Source organism: Talpa europaea, assembly GCF_964194135.1.
Source record: "Talpa europaea genome assembly, chromosome: 3".
NCBI lineage: Eukaryota > Metazoa > Chordata > Mammalia > Eulipotyphla > Talpidae > Talpa > Talpa europaea.
Genome location: NC_140069.1, coordinates 62,305,240 through 62,331,104, shown reverse-complemented (window position 1 = coordinate 62,331,104; position 25,865 = coordinate 62,305,240). Strand labels below are relative to the sequence as shown.

Here is a 25,865-nt window from a genome sequence, read left to right as displayed (position 1 = left end):
ATCAGACAACTGTTGTCCTCTCTGAAAACAGACATCAGAGAAAACACATACGTAGTGGGAGACTTCAACACACCGCTATCAACAATGGATAGATCAACAAGACAAAAAATAAGTAAAGAAACCAAAGCTCTAAATAAGGACCTAGAGCAATTGGGCTTAACAGACATCTATAGAACACTAAACCCCAAAAAAACGGAGTACACATTTTTCTCAAGCGCACACGGATCATTCTCCAGGATCGATCACATACTGGGGCACAAGACAAACATCAACAGATACACCAAGATTGAAATCATATCAACCATCTTCTCTGACCATGAAGGCATCAAACTAGAAATAAACCATAAAAAGAAGGCAAGGAACTTTCCTACCTCATGGAGATTAAAAACCACACTACTGGAAGACCACTGGACTAATGAGGAGATCAAAGAAGAAATTAAAAATTTTTTTGAATTGAACGACAAGGAAGACACCAATATCCTAAATGTATGGGATGCAGCAAAAGCAGTATAAGAGGAAAATATATAGCAATAGAAGCTCACATCAAGAAACAAGAAAGAACTCAAAGAAACAACCTAATCTCGAAGCTCAAAGATCTAGAAAAAGAACAACAAAAAACCCCCAAAACCAGTAGAAGAAAAGAAATAATAAAAACCAAAGCAGAAATAAATGAAATTGAAACTAAAAAAACAATCCAAAAGATCAATGAAACCAAGAGCTGGTTCTTGGAAAAAATCAATAAAATAGACAAACCCCTAGCCAGGCTCACAAAGGAAAAAAGGGAGAAAGCACAAATAAACAGGATCATCAATGAAAGAGGAGAAATCACAACGGACACAGCAGAAATCAGAAGAATAATCAGTAACTACTATGAACAGTTATATGGAAACAAGTTTAACAATCTAGAGGAGATGGACAAATTCCTACAACTCTACAATCACCCAAAGCTAGATAAAGAAGAAATAGAACACCTAAACAGACCAATTACAATTAGCGAAATTGAAATGGTAATCAAAAACCTCCCCAAAAACAAAAGCCCAGGACCTGATGGATTTACAAATGAATTCTACCAAACATTCAGAGACGAATTAGTGCCTATCCTTCACAAACTCTTCCAAAAAATTGAGAAGGAAGGGACAATACCAAACACGTTCTATGAAGCCAACATTACACTAATACCAAAACCGAACAAGGACAACACAAAAAAAGGAAAACTACAGGCCAATCTCCCTAATGAACACTGATGCAAAAATCCTCAATAAAATTTTAGCCATCAGAATCCAACAATGTATCCATAAGATAATTCACCACTACCAAGTAGGATTCATTCCAGGGGCACAAGGATGGTTTAACATCCGAAAATCAATCAACGTTATCCAACACATCAACAAAAAGAAATATAAAAACCATATGATAATATCAATAGATGCTGAGAAAGCTTTCGACAAAGTGCAACACCCATTCATGATAAAAGCCCTTGAAATTCTTGGGATACAAGGAACATACCTCAACATCATAAAGGCCATCTATGACAAGCCAACAGCCAGTATCATTCTCAATGGTGAAAAGCTGAAAGCAATTCCATTAAGATCTGGAACAAGACAAGGATGTCCACTCTCACCACTGCTTTTCAATATAATATTGGAAGTCCTAGCCAGGGCAATAAGACAAGAGAAAGATATCCAAGGAATCCAAATAGGAAAAGAAGAAGTCAAACTATCACTATTTGCAGACGATATGATATTATACATAGAGAACCCCAAAAACTCCACAGAAAAGCTAATTCAACTCATCAATCAGTTCAGTAAAGTGGCAGGATACAAAATCAACACGCAAAAGTCAGTAGCCTTCCTATACACAAACAATAAATCTGAAGAAGAAGAAATAAAAAAAACCATCCCTTTTGTTATTGAAACAAATAAATTCAAATATTTGGGAATAAATCTAACAAAAGAGGTAAAGGACCTATACAAAGAAAACTATAAAACACTGTTAAAAGAAATAGAAGAAGACACAAAGAAATGGAGAGACATCCCCTGCTCGTGGATTGGAAGAATAAACATTATTAAAATGGCCATCCTTCCAAAAGCAATATACAGATTCAATGCTATTCCAATCAAAATTTCAATGTCATTCTTCAAAGAAATAGAACAATTATTGATGAAATTCATATGGAATCACAAAAAACCCCGAATAGCCAAAGCTCTCCTGAAAAAAAAAGAAGGGAATGGAGGCATTACACTCCCAGACTTCAAACTATACTACAAAGCCATAATCATCAAAACTGCATGGTATTGGAACAAGAACAGACATACAGACCAATGGAATCGAATAGAAAATCCAGAAATAAACCCACAGATTTATGGTCAACTAATCTTTGGCAAAGGAGCAAAGACTATGCATTGGAGCAAAGAAAGTTTGTTCAATAAATGGTGCTGGGAAAACTGGGTCGCTACATGTAAAAGAATGAAGCTTGACCACTACCTCACACCATACACAAAAATCAACTCAAAATGGATTAAAGAACTAGACATAAGACCTGAAACCATAAAATATATAGAAGGAAATATAGGCGAAACACTACGTGATTTGCACATCAAAGACATCTTTACAGACACATCACCCAAAGCAGTGATAGTGAAGGCAAAGATAAAAAGCTGGGACTACATCAAATTAAAGAGCTTCTGCACAGCAAAAGAGACAATAACAAAAACAAAGAGAAACCCCACCAACTGGGAGAACATTTTTGCACCCAACACTAATGATAAAGGACTGATCACAAAAATCTGCAAAGAGCTGATGAGACTCAACAACAACAAAGAAAAGAATCCAGTCAAAAAATGGGCAGAAGAGCTAAAAAGAAACTTCTCTGAAGAGGAAATGCAAATGGCCAACAGGCATATGAAAAAATGTTCAACATCACTTGCCATCAGGGAAATGCAAATCAAAACTACCATGAGATACCATCTTACACCAGTGAGAATGGCACATATTAAAAAAACTAGCAACAACAAATGCTAGCGAGGGTATGGAGAAAAAGGAACTCTTCTGCACTGTTGGTGGGAGTGCAAACTGGTCCAACCACTGTGGAAAGCTGTGTGGAGATTTCTGGACCTACTAAACATAGAGCTTCCATATGATCCAGCAATTCCACTCCTAGGTATTTACCCAAAGGACACAGAAACATCAATTCCAAAGAACACCTGCACCCCTATGTTTATAGCAGCACTGTTTACAATAGCTAAGCTTTGGAAACAACCCAAATGCCCAAAAATAGATGACTGGATCAAGAAGATGTGGTACATATACACCATGGAATATTACTCAGCATTCAAAAAAGATAAACACATGCAATTTGCAGCAACATGGATGGCGCTGGAAGGGATCATGCTCAGCGAAATAAGCCAAAAAGAAAAAGAAAAATACCGGATGGTCTCACTCATAGCAGGAATCTAGAAAACTTAAATAAGGGACCAGGAAAATGAATAACTATAAGAAAGTGAAAATCAAAATCAACAAAAAACTATGAACCAGAGACACTTTTAGGGGGGCGGGGGCGGGAGGGAAGGGATTGGGGTCAGAATGGGGGGGCTGCAATTATATGGGGAATATAAGAATAAAATTTATTATAAAAAAATAAATAAAATAAACCTGTTCAGATGCCTTGAATTCTGATATTTGTAACCATATAATACCCATATACATACACACACATATAAATTATTTGTAACCATGTATATATCTCAGATAAAGCACACTATTTGGAAAGTAGTAACATCTTGTAAATGTGTGCTGAATGGATAAGGAATGCTTTTGAAGGCATGTATTTCTTTACCTTTTATAAGCTTTGTATCTATACTTGTAAAAGTTATGCAAAGTTTCTGAGGAATAGAACTAAATTTTCCTATATTTTATGAAGTGGTATTTTAATCATCTTTACAAATGAAATATAACTGAAATTTAGAAGATTAAATTGAGACTTTCAAGAAAATTTTAGATTGTGGTATGAAACTGGCTTTTACTTTACAGATAAAGTGCCTGAGGAATGACAAAGAGATTCTAGACAGTTATGTTCAGGAACATACAGCTCAGATCAAGGTCTTGTGTCCATGGGTGGGATGGTGCAATTATTGCTTATGCCCACCAGATGTCAGCTATGTGATGCACTGCTAGAAGCTTAAGCACCTTCAGAAGGAGGCTTGTATAGATAATGGAGTGTCTCAAACATTGGTTTAGTCTCTGGGCTGGCTGCTTTTGCTTCAAAGAAAGCTAATAGTCCAATCATACAAGCACCTCCTAAGTCTTTTTGTTTGTTTAAAGATTTATTTTTTATGCACATAAGAACTGGGGTATAGGACAGAGTTGCGGGTTGGGGAGGGGGAGAGAATTTACCAGAGAAAGAGTGGGGAGCAGAACAGGTGAGATTTAAATGGTGAAAGTGAACATGTGTTTTATATCACTAAAAAATCTGAAATATGCCGAGGGGAGCAGCAGGTGAGACAGGAGAGGTCTGCTGAGCTATGTGGGTTAGCTCTCTGGCTGGGGATCTAACTTGTGGTGCAGTGGCTGCCACAGCTTGATAGCACTATGTCTTTAACTCCTGTGCTATCAGGGAGACTCAAACCTCCCAAGTCTTAAATCCAGAAAATTTAGCAGTGTTCAGAATTATGTGTGTTTGCGTGTGTGTGTGGGGGGATATGTGTGTGTATGCTGTTAGTTTATATAGCTGTACAATTAGAAACATCCGAGGTTCAAAAGTAGAGTGATATGAACTATAATGCTAGCTATCAAGAGTCATCTGAGTTGATACTAAAGAAAACTGGACTTGGGGAGAGTGGGAGTAACCAAATCTTAAATTGAAGCTACCTTAACATCATTGGTTCAATAGGAAGGGGTGATTTTTTTTTAAAGATTTATTTATTTATTCATACAAACACTGGGTACAGTCAGAAGCGCGGGAGGGTGAGAGAATTCACCAGAGCCAGATCAGGGAACAGAACAGGCAGACTGATGAAATACACTGCTGAGGGGAGCAGCGGGCGGCAGGAGAGGTCTGAGCGCCATGTGGGACCCTAGCCCAGCGGCTGGGGATCGAACCGGCGCTGCAGAGGCTGCGGGCAGCTTCACAACCCAGCGCTCAACTGCTGCGCCACCAGGGAGGCCCGGAAGGAGTGATTTTTATATAAAACTTGCACATATTTTGCCTAGTCTAAATTTTTTAGTGACATGAAACACATGTCCACTTTCAAGATTTAAATTGAGGCATTTAAGCCATGTTCCATATTGTGACACTTAATTTTGTTTTCTTATTGATGAAATGGGGCCATCAGTTTAATGTCCTTATGAGAAACTATAAGATTGTTGTGAGAGGATCACTTGAGAGAATGATTGTAAAAGTTTTAGCACAGTGCTTGGAGCACACAATGCTCAATATGTTTTAGCTATTTTTTAAAAAAGCCAATATTGATCAAGTCTTTGATGTTTTTTTTTTTTTTTTATAGTTGGTCTTTTCTAATCAAGTATGTTGCTCTTTTGGGTGCTAAGATATATGAAAGATATATGTTAATTAAAAAATTTATTCATAATGACCCTTTACAAAGATGATAGTGTCTAACATTTTGAACCCAGCTAGGTGACAAATTGTGTATTAGGAGCTTTATATATATTGACTTAGTTCCCATAGTAACTTTTTTAGATTGTAATAGTATCTTCAATGTAGTTAGAGATCAAGGCTAGCAGAAGCCAGAAAAGAAGCACCTTTCCTTCCATGTTTATAAATGATCCTCATAAAATAGCTATAAGCTTTGTGGCTATTCCTTATACAGATCCAACCTAAAAATATTGACACATAATGACTTGGTATTCCCTGTTTATTAATGCTAAGTGGGCTTTTATGGTGGAATCTGTAACTAGCATAAGTCAAAATTATTTTAGTTCAAAGTACAGTATTTTTTGGATAAGATAGAATGCAGGCAGGTGTCATATATTTTATTTAACTCATTAGTTAACTAGGGAACCAGTAGCATATTATAATGGGCTCAAAAGAGAATTTAAAGTATCACCCAAAAATAGAGTAATGCCAAAATAACTGTGACAATAATTAATTGCATTCCACTTGATATAACTAATTTGTATTTCTGTGGAAAAAAATAAGGTATTTATTTTATTTTTAAAGATTGATTTATTTATACATATAAGAGCTGGGGTATAGGCCAGAGGTGTGGGGGGTGAGAGGATTCACCAGAGACAGAGTGTGGAATAGAACAGGCAGACTGACTGAAGTACACTGCTGAGGGGGCCATTGGGTGAGACAGGAGAGGTCTGCTGCACCATGTGGGTTGCTCTCTGGCTGGCCAGGTATTGAACCTGCACTGCAGAGGCTGCAGACAGCTTCATAGTTTGCCTCTTAACCCCTTGCACCACCAGGGAGGCCCGATAATAAGGCTTTTTAAAAAAGATTTATTTATTTATACAAGTACGGGGGTACAGGCCAGAGGCATGTGAGGGTGAGAGAAATCTCCAGAGACAGAGCAGGGAGCAGAACAGGCACATGGACCGAAAGCACCGCTGAGGGGAGCAGTGGAAGAGACAGTAGAGATCTGCCGTGCCATGTGTGTATTTCCCTGGCCAGCCGGGAATAGAACCCACATTGCAGGGGCTGCGGACAGATTCACAGCACTGTGCTCAACCCTCTGCGCCACCCGGGAGGCCCCAAGAATAATAACGTTTTAAAAAAACTTATATGATGGTAAAACCACGTAAAGATCATGAAGAATAGATAACTTCTAAGACTGCTTGACAAAGTTTTCAGTAACATTTTTGTGTATTTCAAGGTATTTTACTACATTTTCACACAAAGACTTTATTTTCTAATGCCTTAAGTGCTAACTTATTAAAAGAATATTCATTCTCAAGTAGCAAATAGTATATGACTGTGAAAACTTTCAAACCTTAAGCACCAAAACAATGAATACTGTAACAGGGATAAGTCTTCGTTATTTTGGTAATTTAAATCTAATCTATTTGACCTGTAGTTCTGAGCTGTAAATGATACTTTAAATATACTGACTGTATATTTAACATGTAATATATAATAACCGATTTGGCTGTTGAAATTCTTCCTAATGGATATACAAACACTGGGATTAAATTCTCTGGTAAAATCAACTGATAAAGGAGAAATTGTAGCAAGTCCCTGGTAGGACTCAGAAGTTTGGACAGGTTTGGTGACCCAACAGAAGCAAGGGGAAGGTGAGAGTGATGGGAGATGAGAGGAGAGTGAGATATTGATCCCGAAATCCTTTCCCCCTTCCCCACCCACAAACCCAGAGCACTTCACCCAGGAAAAGAAGGAGATAAAGTTTGGAAGCAACAGGAAAACACTGAGTCATCTGAAAACTCCAGAAGGTGAAACAAAGAAAGGTCAGCAGGTTAATTCACTTCGAGGGGAGTGGGACTCTGGCAGGTCTCAAGCCAGTGATGTGGAACTGAACTGAACTGACCTGACTGGCGGGTGGGGGTGAGATCCACGGGAATGAAAGCACACACAGTTCCCCTGCCACAGCCAGAAGCCAGGCAGAGACAGGACCGCCACTGCTAGGAGCATGTAGCCTCCTGCCACAGTAGGAAGCTGGGCAGGGGTGGGACCACCACTGCTGTGAACTTGCAGGTCCCCCACCATAGTCAGAAGCTGGGGCAGGGGCAGGATGCCTCTGCTGCAGTTGAGAGTGCTCAGGCCCCCGCCACAGACAGAAACCAGGCAGAGACAGGACCTGCCACCTATGGGTATGCGCAACCCACTGCCATAGTTGGAAGCTGGACAGGTGTGAGACCTGCAGCCATTGAGAGCATGCAAGCCCCTCCAACAGTTTGAAGCTAGGGACCCTGCCATTCTGCCTTGGAACTGAGGAAATACAGAGGGTGGGGGACATCAGGGACAGCGCCCACAAACATACCCATAGCATTACTCCCCTTGTGGAGTTTTGCTGCAATAGTGCTGGACCCAGCCTGACTACTAGTTCCTGACATCCCAGAAGGAGCACCTGGAAGATATGCTGGCCAATACCAGCAGCACAGTGTCCCATCACAAAGAACAAATTAGAAGACAAAGAGCAGGAAGAAGGAAAAATACAAATAAGCAAGCCCTCAGGGGAAGGACCACCACAAAAAGAAAATCAGTCAACAGAACTCAACAATAATGACATGGAAGAACTTCTCTGCCTGTCAGAAAACTTAGAATCATCATTATTAAAAAACATGAAGAAAATTAAAAGGAAAAAAATTGTATGGGACAAAATGAATGAACTGAAGAACAAAAATGACACCTTAGGAAATAAAAGAAACACAGGAGATTGAAAGATTAGTGGTCGAGATAAAGAACTCTGGGAAAAGCAGTGAAAACAGGATTGATGAAATGGAAGGCTGAATCAGACCTCTTGAAGATACAGAAATAAAAATCAAATCATAAAAGGAAAGAGAAGTACAAAGGAAAGAGAATGAAGAAAAACTTCTAGAGATCTCTGACACCCTGAGGAAAGGAAATATAAGAGTTATAGGAATCCCAGAAAGTGAGGAGAACGGAATCGAGGAACTATTCAAGGAAATAATTGAAGAGAACTTACCGAGCATGAAGAAGGACACGAAAATAGACATACAAGAGGTGAGAATACCAAATTTCCACAATGAAAGGAAAACTACAGCAAGACACATAATAGTAAAGCTCCCAAGAATAAGACAAGGAAAAACTAATGAAGCTGATGAGGGGGATGAAACATGTAACATATAAAGGAAAACCAATCAGGCTGGCATCAGACTTCTCCAAAGAAACACTACAGGCAAGAAGAGAATGAAGTGATATATTCAACAAACTCCAAGACAACAAATGCCAACCAAGAATACTTTATCCTGCAAAGCTCTCCCTCCTCTATGAAGAAAAACAGACAAGCAGAAACTTCAGAAATTCATTACAACTAAACCCCCTCTTCAAAAAAAAAATATACTCACCAAATAAAGGAGCACCAGAATATATAAGACAATTATTATCATCTCTAAAAACAGACATTAGAGAAAATACATATGTAGTAGAAGACTACAACATCCTACTCTCACCAATGGACAGATGAACAAGACAAAAAATAAACAGACACTAGAGCCCTAAATAAAGACTTAGAACTCATAGGCTTAACAGATATCTATAGGACACTGTACCCCAAAAAATCAGAACACATTTTTCTCAGTGCACACGGATCGTTCTCCAGAATCAGTCACATGTTGGACCACAAAACAAACATCAATAGAGTAAGATCAAAATCATTCCAATTATCTTCTCTGATCATAAAGGCATCAAACCAGAAATAAATCATGAAGAGAAAACAAGGAACCTATCCACTTCATGGAGATTGAAATTCACACTATTAGAAGACCATTGGATTAAAAAGGAAAATCAAAGAAATTAAAAAATACTTTAGGATGAATGACAATGAGGACACCACTTTCCAGAATGTATGGGAGGCAGCAAAAGCAGTGATAAGAGGTAAGTACACAGCTATGCAGGCTCACATCAAGAAACAAGAAAGAACACAAAGAAACAACCTATTTGTTTTTGCAGTTTGCGGCAACATGGACGGAGCTAGAAGGGATCATGCTCAGCGAAATAAGTTAGAAAGAAAAAGAAAAATACCGGATGGTCTCACTCATAGCAGGAATTTAGAAAACCTAAATAAGAGACCAAGAAAAAGACTAATCAATACAAAGTAAAAATCAAAATCAACAAGCAACTATAAACCAGAGACATACTGGGGGGAAGGGGGAGGGAGCAGTGGGGAAAGGAAGGACTAGAGTCAAAATAAGGGGGGGGGGGTGCAATTGTATGGGGAATTTAACCAAAATGAAAATGCATACATTGTGCAAAGATGAAAAAATATGTAAGAATTATATAAAATAAAATATTTAAATAAAAAAAAACCTAATCTCCCACCTCAAAGAACTAGAAAAACAACAACAACCCCCCCTTTTTTTCTGCAGCACTATTTATAATAGGTAAGATTTGGAAACAACCCAAATACCCAAAAGTAGATGATGACTGGATCAAAAATATGTGGTACATGTTACACAATGGAATACTATTCAGCCAAAAGAAAAGAAAAGAAAAGAAAAGAAAAGAAAGAGAGAGAGAGAGAGAGAGAGAGAGAGAGAGAGAGAGAGAGAGAGAGAGAGAGAGAGAGAGAGAGAGAGAGAGAGAGAAAGAAAGAAAGAAAGAAAGAGAGAGAGAGAGAAAGAAAGAAAGAAAGAAAGAAAGAAAGAAAGAAAGGAAAGAAAGGAAAGAAAGGAAAGAAAGGAAGGAAGGAAGGAAGGAAGGAAGGAAGGAAGGAAGGAAGGAAGGAAGGAAGGAAGGAAGGAAGGAAGGAAGGAAGGAAGGAAGGAAGGAAGGAAGGAAGGAAGGAAGGAAGGAAGGAAGGAAGGAAGGAAGGAAGGAGAAAGAAAGAAAGAAAAGATAAACTCATGCCATTTGCAGCAACATGAGTGAAACAAGAATGGATTATGCTCAGTGAAATAAGTCAGAGGGAATAAGAAAAATATCAGATGGTTTCACTTACAGGAGGAATATAAGGGAACCTAATAGGGGGTCAGGGAAAAAATAAGAAAACACGACAAAACAAAAATAATCAAACAACTATAAATAAGAGACATCCTGCAGGGGAGGGAGAGGAATCAAAATGAGGGTGGGAAGAGCACAAGGGATTAAGGTGATGGTGCATGGGTGAATTGGTGGTGGAAATTCTATGGGGACTACACCTCATGTAAAACATACACAGATCACAAAAGATATACAAACATTCCATAACTTATAATAGAATTATGTCACAATAAACCCATCCTAAGTTGAAAATATGTTTTAATACAACTGAACTATTTATTTTTATTTTTTTACATTGTTACTCATTTTTGTGCAATAAATGAATGCCCATAAATCTCCCACCACTACATCATCTGTGAACCATCACCATAGTCACTGTACTCTTCTGTCCCCTGTTTTGACCTCTCTGCCTCCCTGATTATAAATGATGTTGAACATTTTTTTCATATACCTGTTGGTCATTTGCATTTCCTCTTTGGAGAAGTGTCTTTTTAGTTCTTATGCCCATTTTTGGACTGGGTTGTTTACTTCACTTTTGTTGAGTTTGTGTAAGTTCTTTGTAGATCTTTGATATCAGTCCCTTATTGGTTGTATGGAGTGCAAGTATTTTCTTGGGTTGTCTTTTTGTTTTGATTATTTACTGTCTTGCTGTACAAAAGCTTTTTAGTTCGATGTAGTCCCAGCTGTCTATCTTTCATTCATTTTCTTTGCTTTCCTTGAGTCCTTGAATATGTTTTTGAGATGTATATTGTGGAGTGTTGTGCTTATGTTTTCTTCTATGTATTTTATGGTTTCAGGTCTTACATTCAAATCTTTTATCCGGTTTGAATTTATAACTGAACTATTAAACATGATATTTTAGCCTAGTCTAATTTAAACACCTGCAGTAGCCTGTGTTTGGGTAAAATCATCCAAAACACAGTCTACTTAATAATCAAGGACTGACTATGTCATGTATTAAATGCAGTACTGAAAGTGAAAAGTAATGATTATAATTTTCACCGTTATAGTACACAGCTGAAAGTAAACTGGCCTAAGAATGTTTGAAGTATTGTACTCAAATTAATTGATGTGTGGTGGGGATGCTAGTGACGGAATTTTGCCCTCATTATCTCATGGCTAACTGTGAGCTGTGGCTTGCTGCCATTGCCCAGCATCAAAAGAGAATATTGTACCATATATTGATGGTCTGGGAAAAGGATAAATATTCAGAATTTTTGGAATATAATTCCTACTGAATCTATATCACTTGCTCGATATAAGGTCAAAAAGCCATGAACTCAATACATCATAAGTTGGGGACCTTTTGTAGAAATCAGTCTTTTTTTCCATGTACACATATTTTCAATATCTTATTAATTTTTACTTTGTGAGTCATGTACAGAGATTACTAAACAATAACAGCAACTACAAAACACCAAAAAGATGAAGTAAACATTTAATTGCTTTGTCTCTTGAAAATAGTTCTTTTGTTCTGCAAGACTAAAAGATTTTTATCTTCTCCATCTAGCCTGATATATTTTAAAGTTTTTTTTAATTAAGTAATTAATGTATTTACACAAAAGCCCGGGTACAGGCCAGATTCACGGGAGGGTGAGAGGATTCACTAGAGACTGAGCAGTGAACAGAACAGGCAGACTGAAGAAATACACTGCTGAGGGGAGCAGTGGGCGCAACAGGAGAGGTCTGCTGCGCCATGTGGGACCCTCTCTGGCTGTCCGGGATCGAACCTGCGCTGCAGAAGCTGTGGACAGCTTCACAGTGCCAGTCCTTATTACAGTGTTTGCTGTTTTGGTGCTTAACATTAGAAAGTGTTGACAGTCATACATTTAGGAAGGATTTGATAAAGAATGAATGATGGTCAATTTTTAACTTCAGAAAAAAACAAAAAGTAGTTCAAGAAAGGAACTATAATCAGAATACACTAAGGGACTCACTTAGGAATAATATTTGCATGGTAATTAAAATTAAAACTCTGAATAATAATGATTTTTAAAACCAACACCATTATTGGGAGGAATAAGGAGTGGAGGTGGATGATATCAATAGAAAGAAAACCAAAAAAATTAATATTTTTAGAAATACAGAAATAAGCAGAACAAATAGTTATAAAGGTAGATATCTCTGTGGAGTGTAAATTAGGTATACAAAGGGTCAGAAAGTAGTCGTCTATTTTCATTTTGGCTCTTGCACTTCTATTTAATTTTTTAAACTATTACACATGTATGTATTTGATACCAAAAATACAAGGGTAAGAATGTGCTGTCCACTTGCTACTTTCCAAAGGAATGTTCTTTCTCTCACCAGTCCCTCTCTCTGCTTTTAGGCCAAGGATGGAGCTAAGCCTGACTCTTCCTAAAGACTCTTTGCTCTCTTACTTTTAGAGGGTTTGGGGTTATAGTTTTCCTTGCCCACTCCAGTGATAGAACTCTGTATCCCAAGCTGGACCAGTGGCCTTGTATGATTGAACTCCTTTCTGAAATGTCCCTCCGGGAAATTCATGGTGACCCAGAGCATCATGCACGGCTGTGGATGGATAACCTCCATTCCATTCCACCAGTTGAGGTATGTGCTTTCTCAACCACACTCCCTTTGACACCTCCCTCTCCTTCCCTGAAAATGCTATTAGCTTTAGTGAAAGACCACCCGGTGAAAGATCTGGAGATTTTGGGGGAAATACCTGAATCTTCCTTTGAGCAAACATTTTTTATAGTTATTTTTAGGGGAGAAGGTGATCTCGTTTACATTATGATTTGGTTGAAGATTTCACCTGTTAATAGCTAAATAATAATTGATTGTGTACATAGACCACATTTTCTTTATCCAGTCATTTTCTTTATCCATCAGTAGGCACCTAAGTTGTCTCCAACTCTTAACTATTATTGATAGTGCTACAGTAAGGCTAGGGTTGCATGTACCTCTTGGAATTATTGCTTTTGTATTTGGGGAGATAAGTATTCAGAATTGAGATAATAGGACCATATGGAATATTTAAAATTTTTTGAGAACTCTCCATACTGATTTCCAGAATAGCTCCAAAAATTTACATTTCCAACATCTTCTCCAACAAGTCTTTGTTGTCTTTTGGATATAGCCATTCTCACAAGTGTGAGATAATACATTAGTGTTTAATTTACATTTCTCTGATAATGAGATGATGAATACTTTTTCAAATGTCTATAGGCCATCTTGTGTTGTCTTTAGAGAAATATCTGTTAAGAAAAGCAATCACTAATTGCATGTGATATGATAATATACATAGAAATTCTCAGACAGTACTAAAGAGCTATTAGGAATAATAAATACAGTAAATTTTTTATATGTTAGGGTAATTTGAGACTTATCAAGCTTTTTGTTCACATTTTTTCTCTAGTCCATTTACTTACTATTCCAAACCACTCCTTTTCAAATTGGGGCTTAGTGGGGAATGAATATTAGAAGTTTTTTTTTAGAATTTTAACTTTTTACTTTCTTTTCCTCATTAAGTTATTGAGCAAGTTGGGTTGGGTGGACTTCCATTTTCCTGAAATTTGTCTCATCCTCCACTTTGCTTCTATTTTACATAGATTATGTTACAGGTTTTGTATCTTCTTTCTTTTATTTGTACTGCATGTTTTGTCAGATTAAATTAAAATTTTTTTCATATTTATTTTCTTAGATTTTTGTAACATGACCTATTTCACCAAATTTTTATATTAACAATATTTAGATTTTTCCCTCTTTTGGTAAATTGGCCTTCCTACCTCATATAGATTGCAAGTTAATGGAAGAGAAATATCATTTTATGTTTTTCATCTGTTCCTCTCCATTGACAGTTGATTGCTAGTAATGACTCAGTGACTCATTGGCCATTGAATGATTGGAAGTGTAAGTTATAAACTAAAAGATGAATCCTGGTTCATGACCTTTACATCTAGTCCAATTTTTACAGCACTCTCTTCGATGATTAAGGATTTAATGGTTTAAAAAATTGCAAAATGTGGCAGAGATATTACACTAATCTTTCATTTTCATTTTAATCCCTCTATTCCTATGCTTTTCGTCCCTTCCATCTTAGTTTTTAGAAAAGGCAATTTCTTTCCCTATTAATTTGGATCTTGTTCACTTAAGAAGTGTTGATTCTCTCTTTTACTCTTTTGTTACATTTTAAAGAAGCAGTATTTTTAAAAGCAAGTAGTAATGTATGATTTATTTTGCAGAGAACTGCTAAAATTTTCCAAGCTCTATAGTTTGTAGTTGCAATTTAACTGCTTCAGCTGTTGTTAAAGATAAGCTATCATCCTCTGATTTTTTTGAAATTTATTTTCATTTACTGATTTTATATCAATGTGATTTGGAAACCTAACATGTGTTGGATAAATAAAGTAGAACTTGCAGTTTTAAAGTAGACTTTTAAAAACATACATTAATTTAACATATTTGTTGTACCAAATAAGTAAAAAATTAAATACAGAAATTTATTGGTATTTGAATGAGCAAAATGTGCTGTAAGTGATGTCACTGAGATGATGGCATAGGTTTTTTTCTGACTTTACTCCCCCCCTCACAAGAACAACTAACAACTGTTCAATAGCAACACACCACCAGGATTTTCTTAGCACACTCTATGACTGAAAAACTCCACCCTGTACCCCAGAGACCAAGATATTCTTTTAAAAAAGATTTTATTTATTTATAATACAAGAACTGAGGTGCAGGCCAGAGGTGTGGGGGTGCGAGGATGCACCAGAGACAGAGAAGGGAGCAGAACAGGCAGTTCTACTGAAATATACACTGCTGAGGGGAGCAGTGAGCGAGATAGGAGAGATCTGCTGCACCATGTTGGTTAGCTCCCTGGCTGGGAATCGGACTCATGCCACAGTGGCTGGCAATAGCTTGGTAGCGCTAAGACTCTGAACCACCAGGGAGGCCCAAAGACCATCTTTATTAGAACAATATAGTCATGTATAAATTGACAACAGATCCCAGACCAGTAACATAATTTGAAGGAAAACATAAAAATTCTCAATTGCAGATGGCATGATTTTATATGTAAGCAATCCTAAATGGCTCAGCCAGAAAAACTTTTGATGAGTGAAAATAGTGAGTTAAAACTAATCAATTCAATAAAGTAACAATAAAAATTAACAAAGTCAGTAGCATTTCTTTATACTAATAGAGAAATTTCTAAAAAAGAAACGAATCAATCCATTTATAATAACAAAAATATTGAAGTAGTTAATGAATTTAACAAAGAAGATGTAAGATATCTGCTGAAAACTGCAAAACATTGCTGAAAGTGGAAGGCACAAGTAAATAGAAGGGTATTTGTGTTATGAACTGGAAGATATAACATTGTTAAAATCCAACATTGCCAAAAGTCATGTATACATTCAGTACAATCTCTAAATGTTTCTAATGCCATTTTTTAAATAAAAGTTGAAAAAGCACCCATAAAATTTATGTGGAACCACAGAAGAAGTAACTCAGAAAGAACAAAGCAGGAGTTAACCATACTTCCTGATATAGTATTATACAACAAACCTATAATGGTCTAAACTATGTATCTCTAAAAAATGTCTAATAGAGGGAACAGCCAGAGGCATCCATGGAGCTAAGAACACACTGGCCTGATATGGGAGGATCCATGCTGTTTGGAAGTGCCACCACTGCCGTGGGACTTCACAACGGAAAAACACAAGAAATAGCAACATAAATCCACAGGAGAATGCTATACTGCAAAGACAGACAAATCTCCAGAACCCAATAGCAAAGACATGGAATTCAGTTCTTCCTATCAGACACAGAATTTAAAAAATGACATGATAAAGAAATTCAAAGCAATGGAAGAAAATTCAGAAAAGTGAATGTACTGAGAAATAAAATCAACACAGGAGATTTAAATTGAGTCTAAATAAGAAAATGGAGATTCAGAATTAAAAAAAAAGTCATTGGAGGAGATGAATATTTTAGAAGAAAACTATTGAAGTGGAATAAACCAAATGGAAGAATGAGTTGGTGAACTTCAAGATGAAAGTAAGAAAGATCTGCATAGAAAAGGAAAGGGAGTAGTGAAGTTAGAAAAATGAAGAAATGCTGAGAATTATCTGAATCCATGAGAAAAAGCAATGTAAATGATAGTTACACCATAGGTAGAAGAGAGAGGGATGGGAACATAAAAGGTGTTTAAAGAAACCACAAATGAAAAATTCCCAAACCAGGAGAAGGCACATAATACACAAATCCAAGAAACTAAAATAATACCCAGGTACCTAAACAAAGTGAGACCCACACCAATACATGTGATATTGCAACTTCTGCAAGTTCAAGACAAAGAATACTGAAGCAGACAATGGGGAAGCAGATTACATTTATAGGTGCTAACATCAGATTTACATACTTCTCTGAAGAAACATTATGGATGGGAAGAAAATGAACTGGTATGACTCAAGTGCTTAAAGATAGAAATTTACAACAAAAATAATCTGTAAGGTTCTTCTTCAGATTTAAGGAGAAATAAAGGCTTTCTCAGATAAATAGAAACTGTATGAATATGCAAATACTAGACCCCCTTCGAGAAATATTGAAAGATGTATTTTTTTTAATATCTAAACTGAAGAGCAGTTCACACACTTAAAAGCTGAAAAAATATTATCAAAACACAAAAATTAAGGACAAATTGATAGCAACAGCCTTTCATATATCATTGATCACTTTATTTTTTTAAGATTTATTTACTTATTTATACAAGCACTGGATACAGTCAGAAGCACGGGAGGGTGAGAGAATTCACCAGAGCCAGAGCGGGGAACAGAACAGGCAGACCGACAAAATACACTGTTGAGGGGAGCAGTGGGCACGTCAGGGGAGGTCTGTCACGCCATGTGGGAACCTCGCTGGCAGCTGGGGATCAAACCGAGCTGCAGAGGCTGCAGGCAGCTTCGCAGCTCAGCGCTCAACAGCTGCACCACCAGGGGAGGCCCTGTCATTAATCACTTTAAATGTAAATGTACTCACCTTACCAATTAAAAGACACAAAGTATCTAGTTGGTTTAAGAAAGAGAATTCAACCTTCTGCTACCCCAGAAAACTGGGCTGCAAAGATAAATATAGACTCAGAGTAAAGGGCTAGAAAATAATCATACAGGCTATCAGGACACAAAAGAAGGCAGGAACAGCCATACTTCAGACAAAATATATTATCATTTGAAAAATGTAACAAGAGACAGGGATAGATAGATATAATGAATAAGGGAAAAATATATCAGGAAGCCATAATACACGTTAAGTGTATATTCACTAAATGAAAGAGCACCAAAATATATTAGGCAATTACTATCAATGCTGGAAATGGGCATTGGAAGAAATCCCTTTGTGGTAGGGGACCTCAACATCCCATTCTCATCAATTGTCAGGTGAGATAGACAAATTAATAGGGGCCTTAAAAGAATTGGAAGAGGGCCTCCCCGGTGGCGTGGCGGTTGAGCGCTGGGTTGCGAAGCTGCCCTCGGCTTCTGCGGCGCTGGTTCGATCCCCGGCTGCTCCCCGGCCACCAGAGGAGGGTCCCTTATGGCGTGCAGACCTCTCCTGCCGCCCGCTGCTCCCCTCAGCAGTGTACTTCGGTCCCTCTGCCTGCTCTGCTCCCCGCTCTGGCTCTGGTGAATTCTCTCACCCTCCCGCGCTTCTGACTGTACCCAGTGCATGTATGAACAAAACAAACAAACAAATAAATAAATAAATAAAAACATGCCTCTATTAAAAAAAAAAAAGAATTGGAAGAATTGTAAAACATAGGCCTCCCTGGTGGTGCAAGGGTTAAGACGCAACCTATGAAGCTATCTGCAGCTACTGCAGCACGAGTTCAATTCCCAACCAGCCAGGGAGCAACCCACATGACGCAGCAGACCTCTCCTGACTCACCCGCTGCTCCCCTCAGCAGTGTACTTTGGTCAGTCTGCCTGTTCTGTTCCCTACTCTGTCTCTGGTAAATCCTCTCACCCCCGCGCCTCTGGCCTGTACCCCAGCTCTTGTATGCATGAATAAATAAATCTTTAAAAAAAGAAAGAATTATAAAACATGGACCTAATACACATATATAGGATACTCTACTCCCCAAAATCTCAATACACATTTGTTTTAAGTCCACATGGGACATTCTGCAGGATTGACCACACAGAAATAGAAAACCTGAGCAGTCCATTCACAATCAAGGGATTTGAAATAGTACTCAGAAATATTACCAAACCAAATCCTACAGTGCATTATAAGAATTATATACCATGACCAAATGGGATTTATGCAAGGGACACAAAGGGGTTTCTGTATTGACTTTTTTTTTTTTTAACAAATCAATCAACTATTTCACCACATAAAAAAGAAACCATTTGACAAGAGTCAACATCCATTTATGATTAAAAACTCTCAAAAAACTGGGTACAAATGGAACTTTTCATAATAAAAGTCATTTATGACATATACACAGTTAATATTCTCTATGGTGAGAAACTGAACGTTTTTCTGCTAAAGTCTGCTACAAGACAATGTTGTCCACTCTCACAACTGCTATTTAACATACCCAAAGAATTATATGATTTAATACAATCCCTATCAGAATTTTAATGGCATTCTTCAAAGAAACAGAACAAACATCTGTATACTTTGTTAGGAACCACAAAGGACCCCACGTAGCCAAAGCAACCTGACAAATAGAAGGAAAAATGCCAATATCACACTTGCATACTTCAAGCAATAATGCTATAATAATTAAAATAACTTGGTACTGGAACAAAACAGACAAATGGAAGAGAATTGAGACCTCAGAAATAAGCTCACACCGACATTGAAGTTAATATGCAGCAAAGGAGGCAAAAACACTCATTGGCTCAAGCAAAGCCTCTTCAATAAATGGTGCTGGGAAAACTGAACATGCACATGTGAAATAATGAAACAAGATCACTACATCATACCATACACAGAAAATCAACTCAAAATGAATGAAAGATGTGGATATAAGACATGAAATCATAACATATCTGGAAGAAAACATAGGCAAAATACTTCATGACATAAACTTCAGTAATATCTTTGTGAATTCATCTCTAGCAGCAAGGTTAACAAAAGAAAAATATAAACAATTGGGATTACATCAAAATAAAAAGCTTCTGTACAGCAAAAGAAATGTTAATCAAGACAGACATCCTACTGAATAAGAGATATTAGCCACACTGTGTACATGGGACAAGGACTGATATAAAAGATATGCACTCATAAAACTCAACAAAAAACAACCCAATCAAAAAATGGGCAGAAAAGGTAAATAGGCAGTTCTTAGAAGATGTACAGGTAGTCAATAAGAATATGAAAAATGTTTATAATTACTGAAATGCAAATAAAAACCACAATGGGATATCAATTTACAAATGTGTGAATGGCCCCTGTCAAGGGGACCAAAAACTTCAAATCCTTTGAAGGTTGTGGAGTAATAAAAATTGCCTTGACATTATTGGTGGGAATGAGGCTGATTCAACCCATATAGAAAGCAGTGTGGAGGTTTCTCAATAAATTAAAAATTGATCTAACCATTTGTTCCTGTGATTTCACTCCTTTAAGTGTATACCCAAAACACAAAAACACTAATTTGAAAGGGAACATTTACTCTCATGTTCATTGCAGCACTATTTACAATAGCCAAAATATGGAAACCGCTTAAGTGCTCAGAAACAGATGGGTGGATCAAGAATATGTGGTATATATATATATATATATATATATATATATATAATGGAATATTTCAGCATTCAAAGAAAAATAAATTCATGCCATTTGTGATAGCATGGATAGAGGTAGAAGGGATTATGCTAAGTGAAATAGAAGGAAAATGACAATACCTGATGGTATCACTTATATGTAGAATTCAGAGAAATAAGACAAAGAGTCAAATATAGCCAAATTCTAAAACTAACCCTTGAAAACCGGCTAGAGAAATGAGAAATTCAGATGGGGAGAAGGGGGAGCAAGCACATATTTGGGAGGAATCAGTATGGACTTAGTGAACTGTGAGTAGTGCAGAACTATGAACATTGCTGGAAGTCAGGTATTCTGTATTTCCAGAATACAAACAATGTGGACCAGTATAACAGAACTGAAAGCCCAGTAACTCAAACAAATATAGTTAACTATATTTGACAAAATAGCCAAGAAACAATAAAAAATTTAGTCTCTTTAATAACAGTGCTGGGATCTGGCTCCTATCTTTCGTTACAAAAATTAACTGAAAGTGATAAAAGACATAACAAGTCTTCAAACCACAAAACTCTAGATGATGACATGGAAATAATTTTTCTTGATATTGGTCTTAGTAATTATTTTTTTGGATATGAAACCTAAAGCACAAGCAACAAACAAGTGGGGCTACATAAAATTAATAAAATTCTTTGCACAGCAAAATAAACTATCAATACATTGAAAAGATAAGCTGCAGAATGGGAAAACTATTTGCAAATCATATATCTGATAATAGGCCAATATTCAAAATATATTTAAAAATGTCTTTTGCAATCATCAAAAAACTTTTAAACATCCAATGAAATGATTTAGAGGGTCTGTATAGCCAATTATCTGAAGAATATATACAAAAATACAACAGGTACATGAAAAGGTGTTGAACATCACCAAGTCATTAGGGAGAGAAAAATAAAACCACAATGAGATATCACCTAATGCCAATAGAATAACATCAAAAAAGACAAGAGGTAACAAAGTTCAAGTGGTTATGTGGAAAAAGTAGCCCTTTTATAATTTTGGTGGGATAGTAAATTGGCATAACCTCTGTGTTGTAAAGTGTTCTCAAGTAATTGAAACTAGAACTACCACATGATTCAACAATTCCATTTCTGAAAATGTATCCAAAGGAAACAATAACACTAACTCAAAAATATATGCACAACCATGTTCATAGCATTTTTTTTTACACTAGTCAGGTAAGCAAACAACTTTCCAACACTAGATGAACAGATAAATTGTGTTATGTGCGTGTGCACACACGTACACACACACATAGAGGAATATTATTAAGCCATAAAAATGAATGAAATCCTGCCATTGTAATAGTATGGATAGACCTTGAAACCAGTATTCAAAATGAAATAAGTCAAACAAAAAGACAAATGCTGTATATTACAAATATTGTAAAACTAAAGCAAACTCATAGAAACACATAGTCTTGTGGCTATCAAATGTGGATGATGATGGTAGCCACTTTTGGTAGCCACAAGACTATGTGTTTCTATGAGTTTGCCTTAGTTTTACAATATTTGTAATATACAACATTTGTCTTTTTGTTTGACTTATTTCACTTTGAATACTGGTTTCAAGGTCTAGCCATAGTTACTAAATGAAGTTATTAAAAGGTGAAAACTATCAAAACCTCACTGAGATACCACCTTACACCAGTAAGAATGGCACATATCAAAAAAACAAGCATCAATAAATGTTGGCGAGGATGCGGTGAAAAAGGAACTCTTCTACATTGCTGGTGGGAGTGCAAACTGGTCCAATCATTGTGGAACGCTGTCTGGAGGTTCTTGAGTCTACTAAACATGGAGCTACCATATGATCTGGCAATTCCACTCCCAGGGATCTACTCAAAGGACGCAAAAACAGTGATTCAAAAGAGCACCTGTACACCTATGTTTATTGCAGCACTATTTACAATAGGTAAAACCTGAAAACAACCCAAATGCCCAAAAATAGATGACTGGATCAAGAAGATGTAGTGTATATATGCAATGAAATATTATTCAGCAATCAAAAAAGATAAACTCATGCTATTCACAGCAATGTGGATGGAGCTAGAAGGAATTATGCTCAGTGAAATAAGCCAGAAAGAAAAAGAAAAATATCGGCTGGTTTCACTTATAACAGGAATATAGGGGAATCCAATAAGACATCAGTGTAAAAAAAATAATAACAGTACAAAACACAACAAAGCAAAAACAGACAATTATAAACCATAGACATACTGCAGGGAAGGAGGAGGGAGAAATGTGAGAGGGTGGGAAGGAGGAGCACAGGGGACTGTGGTGATGGTGCATGGGTGCCTTGGGGAAGGAAATTCTATGGGGACTCAATATGAGGGGGTTAGGGAAAGCAAATATTGTGTAAAAAATGTAAAAAAATGGTAAATGTTAAAATAAAAAATCTAAAAAACATAAATCTTAAAAAAAAATAAAAGGTGAAAACTTCCAGGTTTAATTGTATAGGGAATATAACCAAGATAAAAATGCTTGTTGTACAAAAATGAAAAATGATGTAAAATATATTAAAAAATAAGTACTAGAGATGTAATATATAGTATGATGATTATAGCTAATACTGGTCTATAGGAAAGTTGCTAAGAGAGCAAATCCTGTTAGTTTTTTCAAAACCATTTTTCCCCTTTGTATTGTTAACTCTATGAGAAGATGTTATGAACTGAACCTATTGTGGTAATTATTTTACATTATATGTAAATCAAACTATCATGCTGTATACCTTAACCAGTTTGTTATTTCTTAAACTGGAAATTTGTTTTTCAAGGTGGGAAATACATTATAGTTCAAATTCAGGAGAGAGAAAAATCAGTCTAAAGAGTAAAATGTTAATTCCATAGTTCTGACTTTTATTGGCTTTATTCTTTTTATATAATCTTCAGTGTATTCCCTTTTTTTTTGTTATTTTAGTTTTCTTATCGATCAACTGTTGTTTAAACAAAACTGGCAAAATAAACTGAAGTCAGAGAGAGTAATATCATACCACTAGCATATGCTGTAATGATTAGTTAATCTCAGTTACATTCATCATCAGCCATGTTTTCTAGTGATTTTTGCTGTTGCTGACAGATGCTATATAATGTACTTAACATTCATGGTACCTTCTTACTTCATGTATCAATTAAGGATACTTATAATAAGTGAGCAAATTGTACCCATTGACAAATTTCTTTTTAATTTGATTCCAACTTCTGTGCTTATATAAATTATAATTGTTATTTTGGAAAATGACTGTATGTACTTAAAAGATCACAAAAAGTATAATTCTGAATGGATATATTACATATAGAACTAAATATGGAAATAATTTGGCAAAATGCTAGAAATTTAAGAGAATTTATATAATGATTTAGATTCCAGGCATGAAGGGATAAATGGTAACATAACTTATGTTATTCTGAGAAATATTCTTACAGTTACATAGTTAAGTTACATAGTAATTTTATTTGAGTGTTTTAAAAACTGTATCTAAATCCTGTGTTGCAGCAATTTTCCAGAGGAGATGGAGAAGAGTAAATTATGTCTATTCAGAATTCCCTTAATTTTATGATTACTAGATGTTCTGAGTCTTGCATTTTTTTGTTTGCTTTTTAATTTTTAAAAAAGATTTATTTATTTTTACACAAGAGCTGTGGTACAGGCCAGAGGTGCGGGAGGGTGAGAGGATTCACCAGAGAAAGCGCGGGGAGCAGAACAGGCAGACAACCAAAATACACTGTTGAGGGGAGCAGTAAGCTCAGCAGGAGAGGTCTGCCACGCTATGTGGGAATCTCCTTGGCCAGCCGGGAATCAAACCCACACTGCAGAGGCTGCGGACAGCCTCACAGAGCTGCTCTCAACCCTCTGCGGCACCAGGGAGGCTCCTGAGTCTTGCATTTTTATAAGTTGTTGTAATATGTGTTATTTGTGCTTTTATAGGTGGTAACTGGAAAGTTTCCATCATCACCAGTGATTTGCCAAATGCAGGGACAACTTCACAGATTTATATTACACTATATGGACAACATAGAAGTTCAGCTCCCATATATCTTTATGGAGCTGGTGGGGTGCAATTTCAAGATGGCAATGAAAACATTTTTACTGTAAGTAATAAAAATAATTTCAAACCTGTTAATGTAGGTGATACAGCTTGTATGTACATTATGTGTGAAGCAATCTATTGAATTGCATGTATGAAGCAATCTATTGAATTGGACACTTTGTATTATAACACCATGTGTGCTATAGAAGATCGGTCAACAGTAATCATGGCATCTTTTGCTCAAGCAGATTGTAGACAATTAAAGCTACAATACAATAAGAGAACAAGAACTTGAGAAAAGTAATGTCTAGCACTTACTGTTTCTATACTGGTGACTATCAGGTACATGGGCTTATTCCTTTCAGTCTGAGACTTTAACAACTAAGGTTCAAAGTTAAGATCAAAAAAGGGAAAATAAAGTCATTCATTAAAGGAGGGCAAAGAAGTTGTCATCAAATTATTAGGTGATAGCTAGACACATTGACATCAAGCTGTAAGCAGAAACAGCAGTAGCAAAGATGAAGCAGTGGTGACCAGTATCATGTTGCTAAAGTCCAAAAGATTAATAATCAAAGGCAAGAGTGAAATGAGTCAAGCACCTTGCACTTATTAGGTACTTAATAAAGCTTATTGAATGAATGATTGCATGTATAGAGAGATTGTTTTGAACTTGGTAGAGATTAAAATCACAGTCAGAAAATTGTATCTTTAAGTGTATTACATACTTACATGATAATTACCTCCTTCTGATCATGGGTGTTTGCAACCTGAACTTGAGGCTACATATGTGACAAAATGGGCTGAACAATTTGGAATCAAATTCATAATTAAGATTGAACTATCATTTCTATATTTCTGTATGAGTCAATATTCAAAGAAATGTTATGACTCAGCAAAAGTAAGCACCATAAATATGAAAAGGGTGTATTATACATCATACATCTAATAAGGGGTTAATATGAAAAATATATGAATAACTCATAAAACTCAATGACAAAAATAATGAAGAAGCCCAACTGAAAAATTAACAGATGATCTGAATACACACATCTATAAAGACGACATCAAGATAGCCAACAGGCACATAAGATGTTCATCATCTGTTATTAATGAAATGCAAATCAAAACAATAAGGTAACACCTCACACCTGAGAGAATGATTTTTATTAAAAAGACACAAAGCAGGGACTCCCCTGGTGGTGCAGCAATTGAGTGCTGGGCTGCAAAGCTGCCCACAGCCTCTGCAGCACCAGTTCGATGGCGAGGGTTCCACATGGCGTGCATACCTCTCCTGCCGCGCCTGCTGCTCCCCTCAGCAGTGTGTTTCATCAGTCTGCCTGTTCTGTTCCCCGCTCTGGCTCTGGTGAATTCTCTCACCTTCCCGTGCTTCTGACTGTACCCAGTGCTTGTATAAATAAAT

The 25,865-nt window shown here is 36.6% G+C and overlaps 1 protein-coding gene across 1 annotated transcript in view; it reads left to right on the top strand.

Moving 5' to 3' along the window:
• The window catches only part of RP1 (RP1 axonemal microtubule associated), a gene marked incomplete at its 3' end in the record, with an annotated part of 246,194 nt that overhangs the window by 35,187 nt on the left and 185,142 nt on the right, over window positions 1–25,865 (top strand). Inside the window, exon 3 of the mRNA XM_084230564.1 lies at window positions 24,343–24,506. Within this exon, the coding sequence (XP_084086690.1) occupies window positions 24,343–24,506 (164 nt within the window). The remainder of the gene's footprint in view (window positions 1–24,342; window positions 24,507–25,865) is intronic.